The sequence below is a fragment of the Ranitomeya imitator genome, chromosome 2, assembly GCF_032444005.1.
Source record: "Ranitomeya imitator isolate aRanImi1 chromosome 2, aRanImi1.pri, whole genome shotgun sequence".
Classification (NCBI taxonomy): Eukaryota; Metazoa; Chordata; class Amphibia; order Anura; family Dendrobatidae; genus Ranitomeya; species Ranitomeya imitator.
The window spans coordinates 796,345,263-796,365,268 of record NC_091283.1 but is presented as its reverse complement, the minus strand read 5'-3'; the positions used below and the strand labels follow the sequence as shown (position 1 = coordinate 796,365,268).

Here is a 20,006-nt window from a genome sequence, read left to right as displayed (position 1 = left end):
AGATTAAAGCTTCCTCCATCCCTTCGCATCCCTAACTTGTTCCATAAATCTTTATTAAAAGGAGTTTGTCCTGCATAGTCTCCCTCATCACAGCCTCCTCTGGTTTCAGTAGATGGTAGCTTGGAGTACGATGTTCAGAGGGTTGTGGATTCTCGGAGGGTCCATAATTCCTTCCAATAACTCATCAACTGGAGGGGATACGCACCAGAGGAGAGATCCTGGGTCCCTTCTCAAGATGTGAAGACCGATCGGTTAGTCAGGACCTTCCATCTAAAATTTCCAGGGAAGCCTGGGGGTCCGATGCCCCCCATCCCGCAGAGGGGGTACGATCATGGTTCTACCCTTCAGTTTGTCTGGGATAGCTATTGACAGCTCAGCCATCCAATCTATAAGGCTAGGTTCACATTGCGTTAATGGGTTAACGCTAACGGACTGCGTTGCACGGCGAAATTGTCGCAATTAACGCCATGCAATGGGTCCATTAGCGCACCCATTGACGGCAATGTGATTTTTATCTGTAGCGCATCGCTAGCGCATGCCATTTTCGGCACGTGCTAGCGATGTGCCGTTATTTTGTGTTTTGTAAATTAATACAACATTAAAACTGCAGCCAAAAAACATTTAGCTATTGTTTGTGTTGTTCCAGTTGTTATTGCAGCCCTTCTTCATTGAGGTCAATTGGACTAAACTGCACTATGACAACTATGAGCAGGTGGGACACTGCTTGAGTAAAAATCAGAAGCAAACATGGTTTACTAATTCCGAACAACCCCTTGAAGTTTGCTTTTTTTATGGGAAAAGTCATAAGCTGAGAACCTACCAATGATGTCCTCGAATTCTTCATTATTCACACTGATAGAGCTGGAGGTGACAAGACGTGGTGGGCTAAATCCAATCTCCTCAGCAATCAGATAGAGGTCCTTCCAGGAAAGGGCTCCACTAATACATTCTCCTGAACAGACAAAGAAAAGAAAATATAGCTGGATCTGGTTTTCTATTCTATCACACCGGCTAAAAAAACAATGCCCTGGCCTGTAGAAAAGGGCATTTATCAAAGCAAAATCTACTGCTCCAATCCATAAATGCCCTCAGGGTTCTTCCTAGTCTTAAAGGTACCTTCACACTCAGCGACACTGCAGCGATACCGACAACGATGTCGATTGCTGCAGCGCCGCTGTTTGGTCGCTGGAGAGCTGTCACACAGACAGTGTTTGTTTGTTTGTTTTAACTTTTACACTGGTAACCAGGGTAAACATTGGGTTACTAAGCGCGGCCCTGCGCTTAGTAACCCGATGTTTACCCTGGTTACCAGTGAAGACATCGCTGATTCAGCAATGTCTGCAGGGAGTCCAGCGACGAAAGACTCACTGAAGTCAGGAGACGTCTGATTTAGTGACATAAATTTTAAGGTACCATCACACTGAACGATATCGCTAGCGATCCGTGACGTTGCAGCGTCCTGGCTAGCGATATCGTTCAGTTTGACACGCAGCAGCGATCAGGATCCTGCTGTGATGTCGTTGGTCGCTGCAGAAAGTCCAGCACTTTATTTCGTCGCCGGACTCCCTGCAGACATCGCTGAATCGGCGTGTGTGACGCCGATTCAGCGATGTCTTCACTGGTAACCAGGGTAAACATCGGGTTACTAAGCGCAGGGCCGCGCTTAGTAACCCGATGTTTACCCTGGTTGCCAGCGTAAAAGTTAAAAAAAGCAAACACTACAGACAGACAGCGGAAGGTAAGTATGTAGTGTTTGTTTTTTTTTACTTTTACAATGGTAACCAGGGTAAACATCGGGTTACTAAGCGCGGCCCTGCGCTTAGTAACCCGATGTTTACCCTGGTTACCGGCATCGTTGGTCGCTGGAGAGCTGTCTGTGTGACAGCTCTCCAGCGACCAAACAGCGACGCTGCAGCGATCGACATCGTTGTCGGTATCGCTGCAGCGTCGCTGAGTGTGAAGGTACCTTTACACACCTGAGAGTGGATGGCCTGTCCACACGCTTTCCGTTTTAAAAGGGGATTAGCAAAGTAACGATTGATTAATTTAAAGGAGTTGTCCATCACGCCATATTGTTGATCTATGCATAGATTAGATCATCATTATGAGATCAGTGGGATTCTGCCACTTGTAAACGCTATGAACATAGTTGCTTTTTTCTGCAGCACCTGACAGATGCCGCTACATTAAAACTGGTGGGGCCCGCACCCAAGAATCGATTTGTGTCAAACCCCACAGATCTCATCGGTGTGGTGTGACCAGACAACCCTGTTAAGACTCACAGTTTGGTTGACTAAGGGTGCTTTCATATCGTGTAGTGAGTCCTTGTCGGGGCATACGCCTGAAATCCCCTGCAAAACGGTGTCCGCACGAATGCGCTGACGGGGCCATAGACTATAATGATGCAGAAAGAGGAAATGTGCGCTCTGACATGCATCATTCTCGGGAGTGTCTACTACGTCTGAATATCCACCTCCAGTAGGCGGACACTCATAAAAATGATGACAATCAGCGCGCACATTCACTCTGTCTGCATCATTACAGTCTATGACCCCGTCGGTGCATACGTCCAGACCTCATTTTTTGGGGGGGGGATATTTTGGACGTATGCCCAGACTGGGACACAGAACGCTATATGAAAGCACCTTAAGACTGGTGCTCACATCTGACATTCAAAGATTTTCATCTCCAAGATCCTATCCCAATATGTTGTAGATGTAATAATAATAATATTAGCAAATACCTCCAATTAGAAATGTTTTTCTGATTCGCTAAGTTGCTTACCCCATGTGCAGGGCATCGCAGTAGCTTGGGATAGGTTATCCATGGTTACGACTACTCATATAGTGACAGTTCTTAAAATTGCTATTGGAAGAAGGCGCCTTCAAATATGCGAGACCGAGAGGAGTTTGCAGAAGAAGAGTGGTCAAATTTCTAGTTGAGAGATGTAAGACGCTTGTTGATGGTTACAGGAAGCTACTAATTGCAGTTATTAATTCCAAAGGCTGTGAAAGCAAAGATTAAGATGAGAGTGCCAACAGTTTTGTCCGGTCAATTTTTGGGGTTTTGTGTGAAATTATGTCCAATTTGCCTTTTTTCTTTGTGTTGTTCCAATACACATAAAAGGAAATAAACATGTGTAATTGCAATAACTTTCTGGGAGAAATATGTAATATTTCTGGAACAATTTCAAGGGTGCCCACACTTTTGACCATGACTGTATTCTGTATATAGATAAAAACTATACAAGTTTGGTATCTCCCTAACCAAAGTGAAGCAAATCTGTGTTGCCAGGTAAAAACTTCAACTCATCCTATAAAAAAAAAAACAAGCTGTCTTATGGCTATGTTGATCAAAAAATAGTTATAGCTCTTGACAGAAAAAAAAAGGAAAAAAGTAAAAGGCCAAAAATGAATAAATTCCAGACATTGCCATGGACACAAGTGGTGTTGTTTATGGGGAAAAAAAAAGATTCCTTTTTTCTAATCTCAAATACCCCCAATAAACTAATAACTGAGCATTTTACACCTGAACTTACCCCAAAGCACTTTATTCTGCTTTAATGCATCAGGAATTGGCTTGCTGGAATAAACATCACTAAAGTAAATCTCTCCACCATCCTATAAAACAGAATGTTCTCTTTAGGAGTTGTGACATTGAGGATCCAAGATACCCGATACACACTCAGAGACACCTTGCATGGATTACGGCTATCTTAAATTGGAAAAGTCTTATTGTGAATTACAGTAATGATTGTGCCAATTATCTGTCACATGTCGGTTTAAAGGTGGCCACTGTCAAGACTCTGTTGTTGGATGTCCCAGGGGCTCCTTCCCTGTCCCTAACGCTAAGGGCGCCCTTGCTCGCCCTGTTCCCTGAATTACTTCTGATGGTGAAGATGCCGGGGCCACGTACCTTGCCTTATCTCCTGAATCCACCCTCAGTCTGTACCCTTCCCCCACCCAAGGAAGAGGGGAGTAGTAGTGTAACGTAATACACCAACCAAACTGACAAGGTAATATGAACAGGGGTAACGAAAATACCAAACATACAAATATACACACACAGATAACAGAGGAATGCACCGGAGAGTGGAGGATGGGGTTAAACCCCAAGAGTTATCACACACTCAAGAACTAGCAACAGTCTCAGATAAATCCACCAACCGCCTTCTCCTACAATACCCAACAACAACAACCTCCAGCCATGCACCATAAGCTACTCTGACAATGAGTGCTAGCCAGGACACAGATTTTAGAGTAGATGGGAGTGGCTAACAGTGCACTGCTGAGAGCCTAAACTCTCCAGGAGAAGGCAAATTTGCAAACATCAGCCCGGAAGCTGCGCATGGTACGTACTTGGAGGTTCCAACATGACAACGATCCAAAGCACAAGTCCAAGTCGACCTGTCATTGGCTACAGCAGAACAAAATGAAGGTTCTGGAGTGGCCATCTCAGTCTCCTGACCTCAATATAATTGAGCCACTCTGGGGAGATCTCAAGCGCGCAGTTCATGCTAGGCAGTCCAGGAATTTACAGGAACTGGAGGCTTTTTGCCAACAAGAGTGGGCAGCTTTACCATTTGAGAAAATAAAGAACCTCATCCACAACTACCACAAAACACTTCAAGCTGTCATTGATGTTAGAGGAGGCAATACACGGTATTAAGAAATGGGGTGTGTGAACTTTTGCCCAGGGTCATTTGGATGTTTTGGGTTGTCATTATGATTTAAGAAGAGAAAACACAGTAGTTTGATAATAAATGGCTTCACCCAACTACTAACTATGAGTGGAGAAAAAGTTTTGGTGTTATCATTCATATTCTCTGAAAAAAGGTCAAGAAAGCAAAAATTCTGCCGAAGTATGTAAACTTTTGAGCACAACTGTACATTTAGGCTCCCTTCACATGTCTGTATAAAACTGGTTATCGGAAAAAAACAGTATTGGTGTCATCAGTGTTTTGGATCCCTGTGCAATTAATGTGCTATCAAGTGTTTTTCCGGTATGGCAAAAGAAAAAAATTACAGTGTTAAACATGTACAGCCCACAGATGACACATTGATGCCATTTGTGTGCTGTACGTATTTTACACGGACCCTGTCAGTGTGGTTTACATCGACACACGGTCCATATAAAAAACATGGGCATGCCCACAGCAGCATTGATTAAAATGGCGACGTGTAGCACCCGTGAAGAAACAACGTACTGTATGTCACATATACTGCATGGACATGTGAAGGAGGCCTTAAATTGAGTATTCCACTCTCACAGGAAAAATCTTTGTATGAGACCAGAGGCATATGATAGTACAGAATACACTGTGTGCAGAATTATTAGGCAAGTTGTATTTTTACCACATGATACTTTTCATACATGTTGTCCTACTCCGAGCTGTTCAGGCTTGAGAGCCAACTACCAATTAAGTAAATCAGGTGATCTGCATCTCTGTAATGAGGAGGGGTGTTGTCTAATGACATCAAAACCTTATATAAGGTGTGCGTAATTATAAGGCAATTTCCTTTCCTTTGGCAAAATAGGTCAGAAAAGAGATTTGACGGGCTCTGAAAAGTCCAAAATTGTGAGATGTCTTGCAGAGGGATGCAGCAGTCTTGAAATTGCCAAACTTTTGAAGTGTGATCACCGAACAATCAAGCGTTTCATGGCAAATAGCCAACAGGGTCGCAAGAAACGTGTTGGGCAAAAAAGGTGCAAAATAACTGCCCATGAATTGAGGAAAATCAAGCGTGAAGCTGCCAAGATGCCATTTGCCACCAGTTTTGCAATATTTCAGAGCTGCAACATCACTGGAGAAACAAAAAGCACAAGGCGTGCGATACTCAGGACATGGCCAAGGTAAGGAAGGCTGAAAAACGACCAACTTTGAGCAAGAAACATAAGATAAAACATAAAGACTGGGCCAAGAAATATCTTAAGACTGACTTTTCAAAGGTTTTATGGACTGATGAAATGAGAGTGACTCTTGATGGGCCAGATGGATGGGCAAGAGGCTGGATCAGTAAAGGGCAGAGAGATCCACTCCGACTCACACGCCAGCAAGGTGGAGGTGGGGTACTTGTATGGGCTGGCATCATCAAAGATGAACTTGTGGGACCTTTTCGGGTTGAGGATGGAGTGAAGCTCAACTCCCAGACCTACTGCCAGTTTCTGGAAGACTTCTTCAAGCAGTGGTACAGGAAGAAGTCGGTATCATTCAAGAAAAACATGATTTTCATGCAGGACATTGCTCCATCACATGCCTCCAACTACTCCACAGTGTGGCTGGCCAGGAAAGGTCTCAAAGAAGAAAAAATAATGACATGGCCCCCTTGTTCACCTGATCTGAACCCCATAGAGAACCTGTGGTCACTCATAAAATGTGAGATCTACAGGGAGGGAAAACAATCCACCTCTCGGAACAGTGTCTGGGAGGCTGTGGTGGCTGCTGCACGCAATGTTGGTCGTAAACAGATCAAGCAACTGACAGAATCTATGGATGGAGGCTGCTGAGTGTCATCATAAAAAAGGGGGCTATATTGGTCACTAATTTTTTGGGGTTTTGTTTTTGCATGTCAGAAATGTTTATTTCTAAATTGTGTGCAGTTATATTGGTTTACCTGGTGAAAAACAAATGAGATGGGAGTATATTTGGTTTTTTATTAAGTTGACTAATAATTCTGCACAGTAAGGCTGCCGTCACACTAGCAGTATTTGGTCAGTATTTTACATCAGTATTTGTAAAGGTACCTTCACACTCAGCGACGCTGGAGCGATACCGACAACGATGTCGATCGCTGCAGCGTCGCTGTTTGGTCGCTGGAAAGCTGTCACACAGACAGCTCTCCAGCGACCAACGATCCCGAGGTACCCGGGTAACCAGGGTAAACATCGGGTCACTAAGCGCAGGGCCGCGCTTAGTAACCCGATGTTTACCCTGTTACCAGCGTAAAAGTAAAAAAAACAAACACTACATACTTACCTACCGCTGTCTGTCCCCGGCGCTCTGCTTCTCTGCACTCCTCCTGCACTGACTGTGAGCACAGCGGCCGGAAAGCAGAGCGGTGACGTCCCCGCTCTGCTTTCCGGCTGACCGACGCTCACAGCCAGAGCAGGAGGAGTGCAGAGAAGCAGAGCGCCGGGGACAGACAGCGGTAGGTAAGTATGTAGTGTTTGTTTTTTTTACTTTTACGCTGGTAACCAGGGTAAACATCGGGACATCAGGTTACTAAGCGCGGCCCTGCGCTTAGTAACCCGCTGTTTACCCTGGTTACCAGTGAAGACATCGCTGGATCGGTGTCACACACGCCGATCCAGCGATGTCAGCGGGAGATCCAGCGATGAAATAAAGTTCTGGACTTTCCTCAGTGACCAACGATCTCCCAGCAGGGGCCTGATCATTGGTCGCTGTCACACATAACGATTTCTTTAACGATATCGTTGCTACGTCACAAAAAGCAACGATATCGTTAACGATATCGTTATGTGTGAAGGTAGCCAAAACCAGGAGTGGAACAATTAGAGGAAAAGTATAATAGAAACACCTCACCACTTCTGCATTTATCACCCACTCCTGGTTTTGGCTACAAATACTTAGGTAAAATGCTGACCAAATACTGCTAGTGTGACGGCAGCCTAATAGTTACCTGCACAAACAGATATCCTCCTAAGATAGCCAAATCTAAAAAAAAAAAACACTCCAACTTCCAAACATATTAAGCTTTGATATTTATGAGTCTTGGGTTGATTGAGAACATACCGGTAGTTGGTGATCAATAATGAAAATAGTCCTCTAAAATACAACTTGCCTAATAATTCTGCACACAGACAGTGCAAGATTCATGCACCTGTATGGCACACATTTTACAACAGGGCTATAATAATGTTGTGTACATGAGCCCTTTAGGACTATAATAAAACAGCAATGTCTGGCGCATCTGCTGGAACAGTCTTGCGTATAGTATTAGGCCATGTTCAGACGGTGCAGAAAATCTTTACTAACACAAGCAGATTTTGTTGCAGATTTGGCTGAGGATTTCTCCCTGATTCCCTTACTAAGCATTAAATAGGGTCAAAACTGCAATCCGCACCAGTTTTTCATTTTCGTGTGGATTTTTTTTAGCAACATGTGACTGCCATTTTGAAAAACCATTTCTTTGTATTGTACTGTGAACTGCAGTGAGTTTGCAGTGCGGAATCAGCGCCACAAATCCGCAAGGTGCGAACAGCAACACATGGAGCTGCACGCTCCACTCCCAAGTGCCGGCGCCAGAGGAGGGATTTCACCTGCGAGACTCGGCTGTATCTCGCGTATATGTGATCCCGGCCTTAAAGAGAGTAACATGCTCCTGGGTTTGAATCCTTCCTTCAATACTATCTGATTAGAGTTTGTATGTTCCCTCTGTTTTTACATTGGTGTAATCTGAATTTCTCACACAAATTTAATAAACTCTAATATGATAATTGGTCTCCTGTGAAATTGTACAGGGGGCCTTATTTCACAAAACTATCATGGCTGCCCATAGCAACCAATTAGAGTCCAGGTTTCGTTTCTTAAGATGCTCAGAAAAAATGAAAGCTGAGCTCTGATTGGTTGCAGCTGGCAACAAAGACAATATTACCACTGGACTTTTTTTTTTTTTTTTTAAATGAGGCCCTCTATACAATGTAAAGAAACTTTGGAATTTAGGTCATGAGCCCCATTGTGGACAGGAACTTGTGTGAAAGGTTATGATCTCTGCAGAATATATTGGTGTTGTATATGCAGCGCCCCAGAGACCTGGTCGTTGCAGTATGGCGTTCTGCCGTTAAGGGGAGCAGCGGTACGTCTGATGGCACTAAGGAGTTCTCCTGACCAGGTATCACCAGAACACATTACACTTCACACTCCGGCCACTAGGGGGAGAAAAAGGCTTTATTTATTGGGCCACTCCTCACACTGGTAAAACTAGGGGCTGGGGAGGAAGTTAGTCAGAAGCTGACTGGGTTGGAACCAGGCAACATCCCGTGGCAGGGGGTGTTGCAGGGAGAAGGCACAGGGGGGCCCCTGTCAGGCGTGGGAACCTGGCAGGTACCTAGCGAACAGAACAGAACATGACGGAACCGCGCCTGCACACTTAGGTGGTATCCTAAGAAAGAGACACGAAGGGAAGGATATTGTGGAACAGTGTAAACGAGATCAAGCACAAAGGAGAGCCAGTAAGAGTCGTGCCGAGAGAGAGAAAGGCAACATCTTACTGAGGCGCGTAGTCGGTGGCCGGAACACCGTAGGAGTAACTGACTTCAGGCCTTACTTCAAACTCCGCTGGACAGTCAGTCATAGGTTGGCTGTCTACTTTCTACACCTACGAAGACATAGGGGGCAACATTGGGAGAGGGGCGTCTCTAGGGTCTCAGAAGACCTCCAAGCCTTCCCGTCATATGGGTGGCGTCCTAGCCATAACATACCTTGGGGACGTTAGAAACTAGTAACATCTGGAACCAAAGAACGAGAGAGAGCTGTAGAGAACGAACGAACGAGAACAGCAGTTGTGAGGACTATTCCGAATGCTCAGCAGGGTAGGACTACAACACACAGGCGCTATTGGTAGGCAACGATTTCCATCTGTGAGGGAAACTCTGGAAGTGCCCATCGGACCGGCCGGTCTCTGAGAGCCCTGTTAAACGTGCTCTGGATAGAGGATCCTGAAGCCTTCAGTAAAGAGGTAAAGAGACTGCAACTTTGTGTCCTCATTATTGACTGTACCTCACACCATCACCATCCACCTTAATGGGAAGCCCTGGGGACATACTTCACCTGTGGGAAGGTATACCATCCAGCTGCCATTCCATCACCCCAGTGGACCCCATAGCAGCGTCGGTCACCCTGACCGAACACCACAGGTGGCATCACGAACCCCTGACAGACTGCAATACAACTTTCATTGGACGCCCCTTAGCAGGGTCGCGGACCGGGTCTAGCCACCGTGACAGCCTCAGAACCGAACCAGAGAGAGGCCCGGTACCGAAACGCGTGGCCCTGTGTCTGGGGGCGATCCATATAAGCAACAGGAATACATAAAAATAGGAAATATCAAGGAGGTTGTACCAAGACTACAAGTTATCTCCTTGCCATGATAACTTGCTGATGGTTTAGAGAATCCGGCATTGAGCAGAGGGTTGGACACTGACCATGCAGGTCCCATCCAACTCCTACGGTCACTTGATCTTCCTGGGATTTCCACCGATTATAAGAATGTAATCCACTCACATCGTACCGCACCCGGCTACCTGCAGAAGTCCAATAGACTATGAATGGAGTAGTGGTGCCCATGCATGACCGCCTCTCCATTAAAACTGGGGTCTCATTATCTCCCATATGCTTCCAGTAAACCTCCTGTTCAAATATTTCACTTTTGCTTTGATATTACAGCCTTTGTGTTTAATTTCAAATTTTTGCAGTCGAGCAAAAAAAAAAAAAAAAAGAAAAAGAAAAATTGCTTCCCTGGTCTTACATCCAGATTGGTCATCTGAGACAGCCAGGACCAATTGTGTCTCCACTTCTGTGGCCAGCGTGCTGAGCGCCTTTGTTCACTAAGCCCCCGTGACATATTTTATACCTTATTCCTAGTTTCATATATGTTCATTCACTCAACTTTTTGGATTTAGGGTAAGTTCACACAGGGCGTTTTTGCTGCATTTTTTATGCTAATTTTCAGCTGCTTTTTACTGTACCAGCAAAGTCTATGACATTTCAGAAATCTCATGCACACACATTGTTTTTTTGTTTGATCAGTATTTTGTGCTTTGCTGCGTTTTTTGGACACAGAGCATGGCATTTCTTTCAGCTTTTTTGCTGCGTTTTTTCAGCGTTTTTCACCCATTGACATGAATGGGTATTAAAAAAAAGCGCAGCAAAAACGCAGGTATCATTATTTGCTGCGTTTTTGCTGCTGAAAATTCAAGGACATTAGCATGGACAAAGAGAGAAAAAAAGCACAGCAAAAAACTCACCTAAAATGGCGTTTTTGACGCAGCTTCTTTCCTGCCAAGAAGATCAGGTTTTGCTGCAGAAAAATAAAGCAGCAAAAATGCCCTGTGTGAACTTACCCTAAAAACTAATAGTTGGCAACCTATTCATGTCCAGCAAATACAAGTCCTAGTTTACGCTGACATTCCTGCACAGTACTGTAGAGTGTTCCTAGATTACCTTCAGCACTCGGTAGGCTTCTCTTAGGACAGCCTTCTTATCAGGGGAAAGATTGATCACACAGTTAGATCTACAACAAATCAAAATGTATTATATAACTTATATTATAGTTTGGCTTATTAATCTTACATGAGATAGTTGAGAGCACCATGATGTCAGGACGACGGAGACCATGATTCCAGTGATATGCCACTTACTGAGCTGCTTATAGCTTGCAGTTTTGATAAAATCACAGTTTTATCTGCTGCAGATCTACCAGTTCTGTGAATGATAAGCTCTGCATGACCACAACTACACCAATGATTGACAGCTCTCTGTGTGAACTGTGCATAGGCAGAAAGTTGCCAATTAGTGGTGGGGGTATGGTTACATGGAGATCATAATTATAGTGGACTGTGTTTACATTTCAAAAACCTGACCTGCACATCCAAACATAGACTAAGTGTGAACAGATCAGCACCTGTTCACACTGAGTCTATGTTTGGATGTGCAGGTCAGGTTTTTGAAATGTATTCTCTAGCCTTCTGATCGAGCACTCCGCCTTCTAGCCACAGGTGTTTTAATTACAGCAGGTCCAAGACCCCTCCATAGAGAGAGAGAATTTTAGTCTAGGAAGAGGTTTCACATGTACCCATTCAGATGGAGACGTTTATTCTCAGCGAGGTAAGGCAAGCGTAGGACCTGGTATAAGAGAGATGCCGTAAAGTGGCTACCAGGTACACATAAAATTGGCCATTTTTATGCGCTAAACGCTCTCATTTTTCATATTTCTAGTGCAGTAATGCAGTTCAAATTTCGTATTTCAAGTTTGTATGTTCTAGCGCTGCAGTGTGCTGCCTTATTTATTTAACTATAGTGGACTGTGTGGCAGCAGGGTTAATAGTCCTCTAGTGATAAAATAAGTTTTATTAGCAGGAGATTATCAAAGCTACAACAAGTAGCCCAGTTAGTGACACAGCTAGAATCAGGGTCTCATCTCTACATTATGCTGCTTTCTGATTAGGTGGTGAAAACCTGGTTACAGATTCCCTTTAAAGGGAACTTGTCTGTTCCCCAACTCCAGTCCTCAAAAGTAGTATTGTATCACCTGGACAGGCAAGCATTCAATCACCTGTGCAATACTAAGGAAATCCTAAAAACATAACCTGTTGGTGGCTCTTGAGGACCGGAGTTGGGGAACACTGCTCTAATAGAATAGACATGTATACTGATATAGTAGCAATTCGGGGGTGAAGGGATCTGACAGGTTGACTTTAAAGGAAATCTGTCAGCAGGTTTTTGCTATGTAATCTGTTCATGATTTAAGGGCTGAGACCCTTATTCTAGCGATGTGTCACTTGTTGGTCTGCATGCTGTGATTTTGATACAATCCCTGTTTTCTCTGCTGTACATCTAGCGGTGCTCAAATGCTGAGCTTTGTATAACTCCGCCCACACCACTGATTAGCTGTTTTCTGCCTATGCACAGTGTACACTGAAAGCTGTCAATCAGTGGTGGCAGATGTGGTTGGACTAGGAGACAGAAGACACCTAGTCCTGTAGTGATAATCTCCTGCTGATCATACACGGATTTTATTGATGAAGCAACACACAGCCCAGTAAGTGACATAGTTGGAATCAGGGTCTCAGAATACATAGGAAAATTTGCTGACAGGTTCCCTTTAAGTATCCACTCCCAGCTGTGTTGATCATTTTCAATATGTACTTACATAATGATGTCAAAGCTTTGGTCAGCTATGCCTGCAGATTTAAGATCTTCAATATACCCATTCACAAAATTAATATTTGGTTGCTGGTAACCAAATTTTTTCATGTGGTAGTCAATATATTGTTTGGAGATTTCAATCTAAAAACAAGAAAAAAAGTAAAAAAAAAAAAAAAAGATCCTAGAGTGCATGCTACAACACTGTGAATAATGAAAGAAATTTAATATACATAGAAGAAAAAAATCCTAATATGTTCTATCGGTGTAAACCAAGTGTCCGATTCTCGCTTCGAGCATGCAGCTCCACTTTGTGAACGATTAATGTTTTTAATGCACCGATTATTTGAAGAGGAGGGAAAGGTCACATTTTTATAACATTGTCACAAACAGTTTTTTTTCTCTATTACTCCAGTTGTTGCATTGCAGCAAACCGTACCTGCTCATCAGTCATGTCTACGCCAGTCACGTGTCCCTTACGTCCAACTAGTTTGCTTAGCATGTAACAGTCTCTGCCACTTCCGCTGCCCAAGTCCAGGATCGTGCAGTTCTCCAAACACTCTGGTACCACAAGTCCACACCCATAGTAGCTATGCAGAGAGAACAGGAGTCAACCGCCTTGCCAAAAAATCATAGTAACAGAAAAGTGTACAATAGTAGTGATGAACGAACGTGCTGGGATAAGGTGTTATCTAAGCATGCTCATGTGCTAACCGAGTGTCTTCACAGTGCTCGAAAAATATGTTCGAGTCTCTGCTCCTGCATGTCTCGTGGCTGTTCGATAGCTAATTCCTAACAAACAGGTAATTCCTGCAAGCCTCGGACATGCAGCCGTGGGATTTGGAAATATTTTTCAAGTACGCCGAAGACACTCTATTAGCACCCGGGCATGCTCAGATAACACCTTATCCGAACACGTTCACTCATCACTAGAAGGCAACAAAAAAGACACTTCAGGAAAAACAGTCTGTTTCCCTGAAGCATATTCCTCGAGGAGTACACCGGCCTCCTACAGCCGTTGTGTGCACATAGCTTTAGTGTGACCACCGATGTGTTTGTCTAACTTTTCTTTAAAATTTCTTACCGTGAAGAAACCTCTTGATGAACTTCAGTCAGTGCCTCCTGTATGAATTTCGGCACTGGTTTGGATGGGGTTACACATGCATTGGTTTTCAAATCCTTTGCGCTCTTTAAGAACTTCCCATAGTATTCCTGAGTAATTGGTAGAAAAAGCAGTCCGTAAGGTCACTAAACCTGATCATAACACAGAAAAAGCTTATTTAAGGCTACGTTCACATTTGCGGCTTTGGACGCAGCGGCGTCGCCGCAAAACAACGCACGCGTCATGCTTCCCTATCTTTAACATTGGGGACGCATGTGCATTCATTTTCATGCGTTTCGGTGCGTTTTGTGACGCATGCGTCCTTTTGACGCACCTGGCAGTGCGTTGCAAACGCAACATGTTGCATTTTTTCTGCGTCCAAAATTTTTAAAAAACGCTTGCATCGCACTTGCGTTGTATTTGCGTCGAAGCAAATTGAAGTGTATTGGCAACGCAGAAGACGCAAGTACTTGCGTTGTTGTGCGTTGTAGGACGCATGCGTTCTTTACTTTAAAAAAAAAAAAAAATGAAAAGACCCTATATAGTAAAAAAGGGTTGAACGCATGCGTAAAAAATGCATGCGTTCTACTTGCGTCTTTCGTGCGTCGTGCGTTGCGTCCACAACGCTGCGTCCAAAGCCGCAAATGTGAACGTAGCCTTATTAAGCTACAAACCGTTTCTAAAGCTGCTCAACTTAAGGGGTAATATTTCTCCTTGTGGAGAGTAACAAGCCAGGATTGGCATGTCAGAGTGGGAAATAAATATGCAAATCGCCTATTCAGAGAGGAAGAGGACTTGAATTCTAGTGCCACCTATTGGAAGTAGCGATCCTAAAAGTTAATATTGACCCTTGCCATATGACTTAAGGTAAAAGCCAAAAAAGAATCTCCATTTGCAGACACGGTGTTTCAGGTTATTGCCCCTCTTCAGTGCAAAGCATGAGATCTGATTTTGCTAGATGAGAGCTTTAAAGAAGTTGTCCACTACTATAACTTTTTTTTTTTCATAAATCTTGCTATTATGTGCCACTGAAAACATCCACTGTGTTTATTTTAGCAAAATTACCTTTTATTATGCTATAGCAGCACATCCTCAGTGCTGGATCCATCTCTCATGGGGTTAATCGACAACTTCCTTTATCCTGACTTATTGTGCTCTAATACTATAAGTTCCATGATGCATTGCACTGGCCACTAAGCCGAAACCTACCACACCCACTCCAAAACACACCCAAACCCCTCCCTCCTCTATCTTCAGAGATACCGGTATATCTATTTCCATAGATATGTCCATATCCATGTTTCTAAACCCCTTCACCCCTGGAGCTTTTTTCGTTTTTTAGTTTTCGTTTTTCGCTCCCCTTCGTTCCAGAACCATAATTTTTCCGTCAATTTGGCAATGTGAGGGCTTATCTTTTGCGGGACTAGTTCTACTTTTGAACGACATCATTGGTTTTAGCATGTCGTGTAACAGAAAATGTAAAAAAAAATTCAAAGTGCGATGAAATTGCAAAAAAAGCACAATCCCACACTTGTTTTTTGCTTGGCTTTTTTGCTAGGTTCACTAAATGCTAAGTCTGTGTGCACACGTTGCAGATTTGATTGCAGTTCCGCAGCGTTTTTTGCCGCACGGAATTGCATCAAATCCGCAGTGTAATGCACAACCAATGTAAGTCTATGGGAGCCGCAGACTTGTTGTGCACATCTTTCCGCAGCATGTCACTTCTTTTGTGCGGAACTGCAGCGTTTCTGCACTCATAGACTTGCATTGAGTCGGGCACATCCACAGCAAAACCGCAGATGTAAAAAAGATCTGCAGTTTTGCTGCGGATGTGGTTCTGAGAAGCGCTGCAGTTCTGGAGGAGGGAAGTGTGTGGGCGGAGTGTGGGCTGTGACTGTGTGCGTATATGTGTGTGTGAGCGGGGTCTGCGGGCTGTGTGGATGTGTGCGGCGCTGTGCGGGTGTGTGCGGGACTGTTCAGGTGTGTGCGAGACTGTTCGGTTGTGTGTGGGGCTGTGCAGGACTGTTCGGGTGTGTGTGGGGCTGTCCGGGTGTATGCGGGGCTGTCCGGGGGGTCTTTGGGGGTGTGTGTGTTTGTGTGTGTGTGCAGGCATCATCCGATGAGACTACAAGTCCCATAGGGCTATGCCTGCTACAGTAATTGACACATTAGCCAATGATGGGACAGATGTGTCTGTGTGCAATGGAGTGTGGGTTGGACAGATGTTAAAGAGGAGGTTGGACAATAATGACATCACAAATCTTTTGTTTTTCGTTCAATAACACATCTTTATTTAGCTTTCAAAAACACATACAAAACCCATTAAAAAACGCATAAAACCGGACAAAAAGCGCACCAAAACCTGCATAAAAAAACGCATTAAAACTGTGCAAAAAAAAAAAACGCATAAAAATGCAGCTGCATTTTCTGCCAGGAGATGCAGATATTGTGCAGAAAATTCTGCACCCAAATCTGCAACGTGTGCACACAGCCTAAAACTGACCTGCCATTATGATTCTCCATGTCATTACGAGTTCACAGCCACCAAACATGCCTAGGTTATTTTTTTATCTAAGTGGTGAAAAAAAATTCCAAACTTTGCTAAAAAAATAAATAATTGCGCCATTTTCCAATACCCACAGTGTCTATATTTTCTGAGATCTCGGGTTGGGTGAGGGCTAATTTTTTGAGTGCCGACTGACATTTTTAATGATACCACTTTTGTGCAGATATGATCTTTTGATCGCCTGTTATTGCATTTTAATGCAATGTTGCGGCGACCAAAAAAACATAATTTTGGCTTTTGATTTTTTTTTCGTTACGCAATTTAGCGGTCAGGTTAATTCTTTTTTTTAATTGAAAACAGCTGACATGTTGCGGCTTTGAAGTGGGCTCCCCACCAGAGCCCACCTCAAAGTGAGGAATACTGCCAGCTGACGTACTATTCCGTCAGCTGGCAGAAAGGGATTAATGAACAATGTTTCAGTTAAAAAAATGAAAAAAAAAAAAATGGCGTGGGCTCCCGTGCAATTTTCTGCCCCAGAGGGGGAAAGCCGATGGCCAGGGGCCAATATTTGTAGCCTGGGAAGGGGGTAATACCCATGCCCACTCCCAGGCTATGAATATCAGCCCGCAGCTGTCTGCATAGCGTTTACTGGCTATTAAAGTAGGGGGACCCCCCCCAAAAAAAATGACATGGGGTCCCCCTTCCTTTTTTGAAGCCAGAAAGGCAGGCTGATATTCATAGCCTAGAGAGGAGCCATGGATATTGCCCCCGCCCCCCCCCCCCCCCCCCCGGCTACAAATACCAGCCCCCAGCCGCACCAGAAATGGCACATCTGTAAGGTGCGCCAATTCCGGCACTTAGCCTCTCTCTTCCCACTCCTGAGTAGCGGTGGGATATGGGGTAATAAGGGGTTAATGTCACCTTGCTATTGTAAGGTGACATTAAGCCTGGTTAATAATGGAGAGGCGTCAATAAGACGCCTATCCATTACTAATCCTATAGTAGTGAAAGGGTTAAAAAATAAAGACACAGCCAGAAAAAAGTATTTTAATATTCTTAATTTAACCATACTTACCATACTCCATCACTTGCAAAAAAATGAAAATAATAAACTGTATACTCACTTTCTGCCATAGTCCAATTAATAATGAGTGTCCCAAGACGATCTCCTCTATAGAACAGTGACATCGGGTGATGTCACTGCTCTATAGGGCCTCCAGTGACACACTGACAGGAGACAATGGCTCCTGCAGTGCATCACTGAAGAGGTTACCTGAGTTCAGGGTCTCACTTTATGGCAATGCTGCATGGGAATTTTCCCACACAGCAGTGCCACAAGAGACTATTTCTCACAGGGGCGGAGGAATACATTACGGAAGGATACCTTCCGTCATAGTATTCCTGGAGCCCCTGGAGAGTGGTCGCATCATCTGATGCTGCTGCTCTCCATGGGAGATCGTCGTGGGACACTCCTTTTAATTGGATATCTGAGGATCAGTTAGTATAGTGTTTGTTTATTATTTTCATATTTTTTACAGGTGACAATGGCTTCAGGGATCAAGGTGACGGTGAGTATGTACTCTATGTTGTATGTCTATATGTATGTTGTATGTACTGTATGTATGTTGCGTGGTGCATGTTGTATGTACTGTATGTGTGTACTGTATGTTGTATATATGTTGTATGTCTATATGTATGTTATATGTACTGTATGTGTGTAATGTATGTTGTATGTATGTACTGTATATGTGGTTTTTTTTTACATTCAACACATTAGCCGGATGATGGGACTACTACTGTCCCATCATTGGCTAATGTGTCACTCACTGTCACTGTAGCAGGCATAGCCCGATGGGACACCCCAGCACCGCCAGCAGATCCCAGGACCGCAGATCCCAGCACTGCAGATCCAGAGTCTGGAAATTGAGGTGATGTCAGCGGAAATGAGCAGCGGCCGCAGCCTGGGGGTCACGTGACCCGGACTCGCCCGCCGCCATAACGCCGCTCACAGGCTATAACGCCATCATAATGTATTTACAAAATTCATTAGGGGCACCGGGTGGATACATTGGGGGGTTAATAGAAAGTAGTGGACAACCCCTTTAAGACTGGCATCTAAGGGTTAATGTTTCTCCACAAGACAGTGATGGGTAAGAGCAGTATTAATATGTGACCAGTTGTGGTTTGTTAGTCAGTACTAAATGTATATATACCTCACTTGTGATTACTCTGGTCCTTTGGATCTATTATTGCACTTTATTTCTAGATACGGATTTGAATACTGTTCTCTAGCCTATTATGCTGCACTAATGGTGTTGCACCCTTGTTGCACCTGTTTTCCCTAGCTTATAACTCTGTCTTCTGGTATTGATGTTACTATTATGTAAGCGCCTTTTATGAGTGTATCTTAATAAAATTATGCAATGCTTTATTTCCTAAAGCCCTTGATATACCCTTTAACCCCTTCATGACCTTGGGATTTTTCGTTTTTCCGTGTTCGTTTTTCACTTCCCTCCTTCCCAGAGCCATAACTTTTTTATTTTTCCATCAATTTGGCCATGTGAGGGCTTATTTTTTGCGGGACGAGTTGTACTTTTGAATAACATCATTGGTTTTAGCATGTCGTGTACTAGAAAACGGGAAAAAAATTCCAAGTGCGGTGAAATTGCAAAAAAAGTGCAATCCCACACTTGTTTTTTGTTTGGCTTTTTTGCTAGGTTCACTAAATGCTAAAACTGACCTGCCATTATGATTCTCCAGGTCAGTACGAGTTCATAGACACCTATCATGACTAGGTTATTTTTTACCTAAGTGGTGAAAAAAAATTCCAAACTTTGCTAAAAAAAATTGCGCCATTTTCCGATACTCGTAGCGTCTCCATTTTTCATGATCTGGGGTCGGTTGAGGGCTTATTTTTTGCGTGCCGAGCTGGCGTTTTTAATGATAGCATTTTGGTGCAGATACGCTCTTTTGATCGCCCGTTATTGCATTTTAATGCAATGTCGCGGCGACCAATAAAAGTAATTCTGGCGTTTCACATTTATTTCTCGCTACGCCGTTTAGTGAACAGGTTAATGCTTTTTTTAAATTGATAGATCGGGCAATTCTGAGAGCGGCGATACCAAATATGTGTAGATTTGATTTTTTTTTAATTCATTTATTTTGATTGGGGCGAAAGGGGGGTGATTTAAACTTTTATATTTTTTTTATTTTTTTCACATTTTTTTTTTACTTTTGCCATGCTTCAATAGCCTCCATGGGAGGCTAGAAGCTGGCATAGCCTGATCGGCTCTGCTACATAGCAACGATCATCAGATCGCTGCTATGTAGCAGAATTGCAGGTGTGCTGTGAGCGCTGACCACAGGGTGGCGCTCACAGCTACCGGGGATCAGTAACCATAGAGGTCTCAAGGACCTCTATGGTTACTATTCTGAAGCATCGCCGACCTCCGATCATGTGACAGGGGTCGGCGATGCGATCGTTTCCGGCCGCCCGGCCGGAAGCGGTAGTTAAA

At 43.9% G+C, this 20,006-nt stretch overlaps 1 protein-coding gene across 2 annotated transcripts in view; it reads right to left on the bottom strand.

Annotated features, from left to right (window-relative positions):
* Positions 1-20,006, bottom strand: part of BORCS7 (BLOC-1 related complex subunit 7) — a 65,385-nt gene that overhangs the window by 20,137 nt on the left and 25,242 nt on the right. For both annotated transcript variants that reach the window (XM_069753718.1, XM_069753719.1), the window contains 6 exons: positions 13,968-14,095; positions 13,323-13,473; positions 12,891-13,027; positions 11,183-11,252; positions 3,539-3,620; positions 821-952 (listed from right to left, as the gene is read on the bottom strand). In XM_069753718.1, coding sequence (XP_069609819.1) covers positions 821-952; positions 3,539-3,620; positions 11,183-11,252; positions 12,891-13,027; positions 13,323-13,473; positions 13,968-14,095 — 700 coding nt within the window. The remainder of the gene's footprint in view (positions 1-820; positions 953-3,538; positions 3,621-11,182; positions 11,253-12,890; positions 13,028-13,322; positions 13,474-13,967; positions 14,096-20,006) is intronic.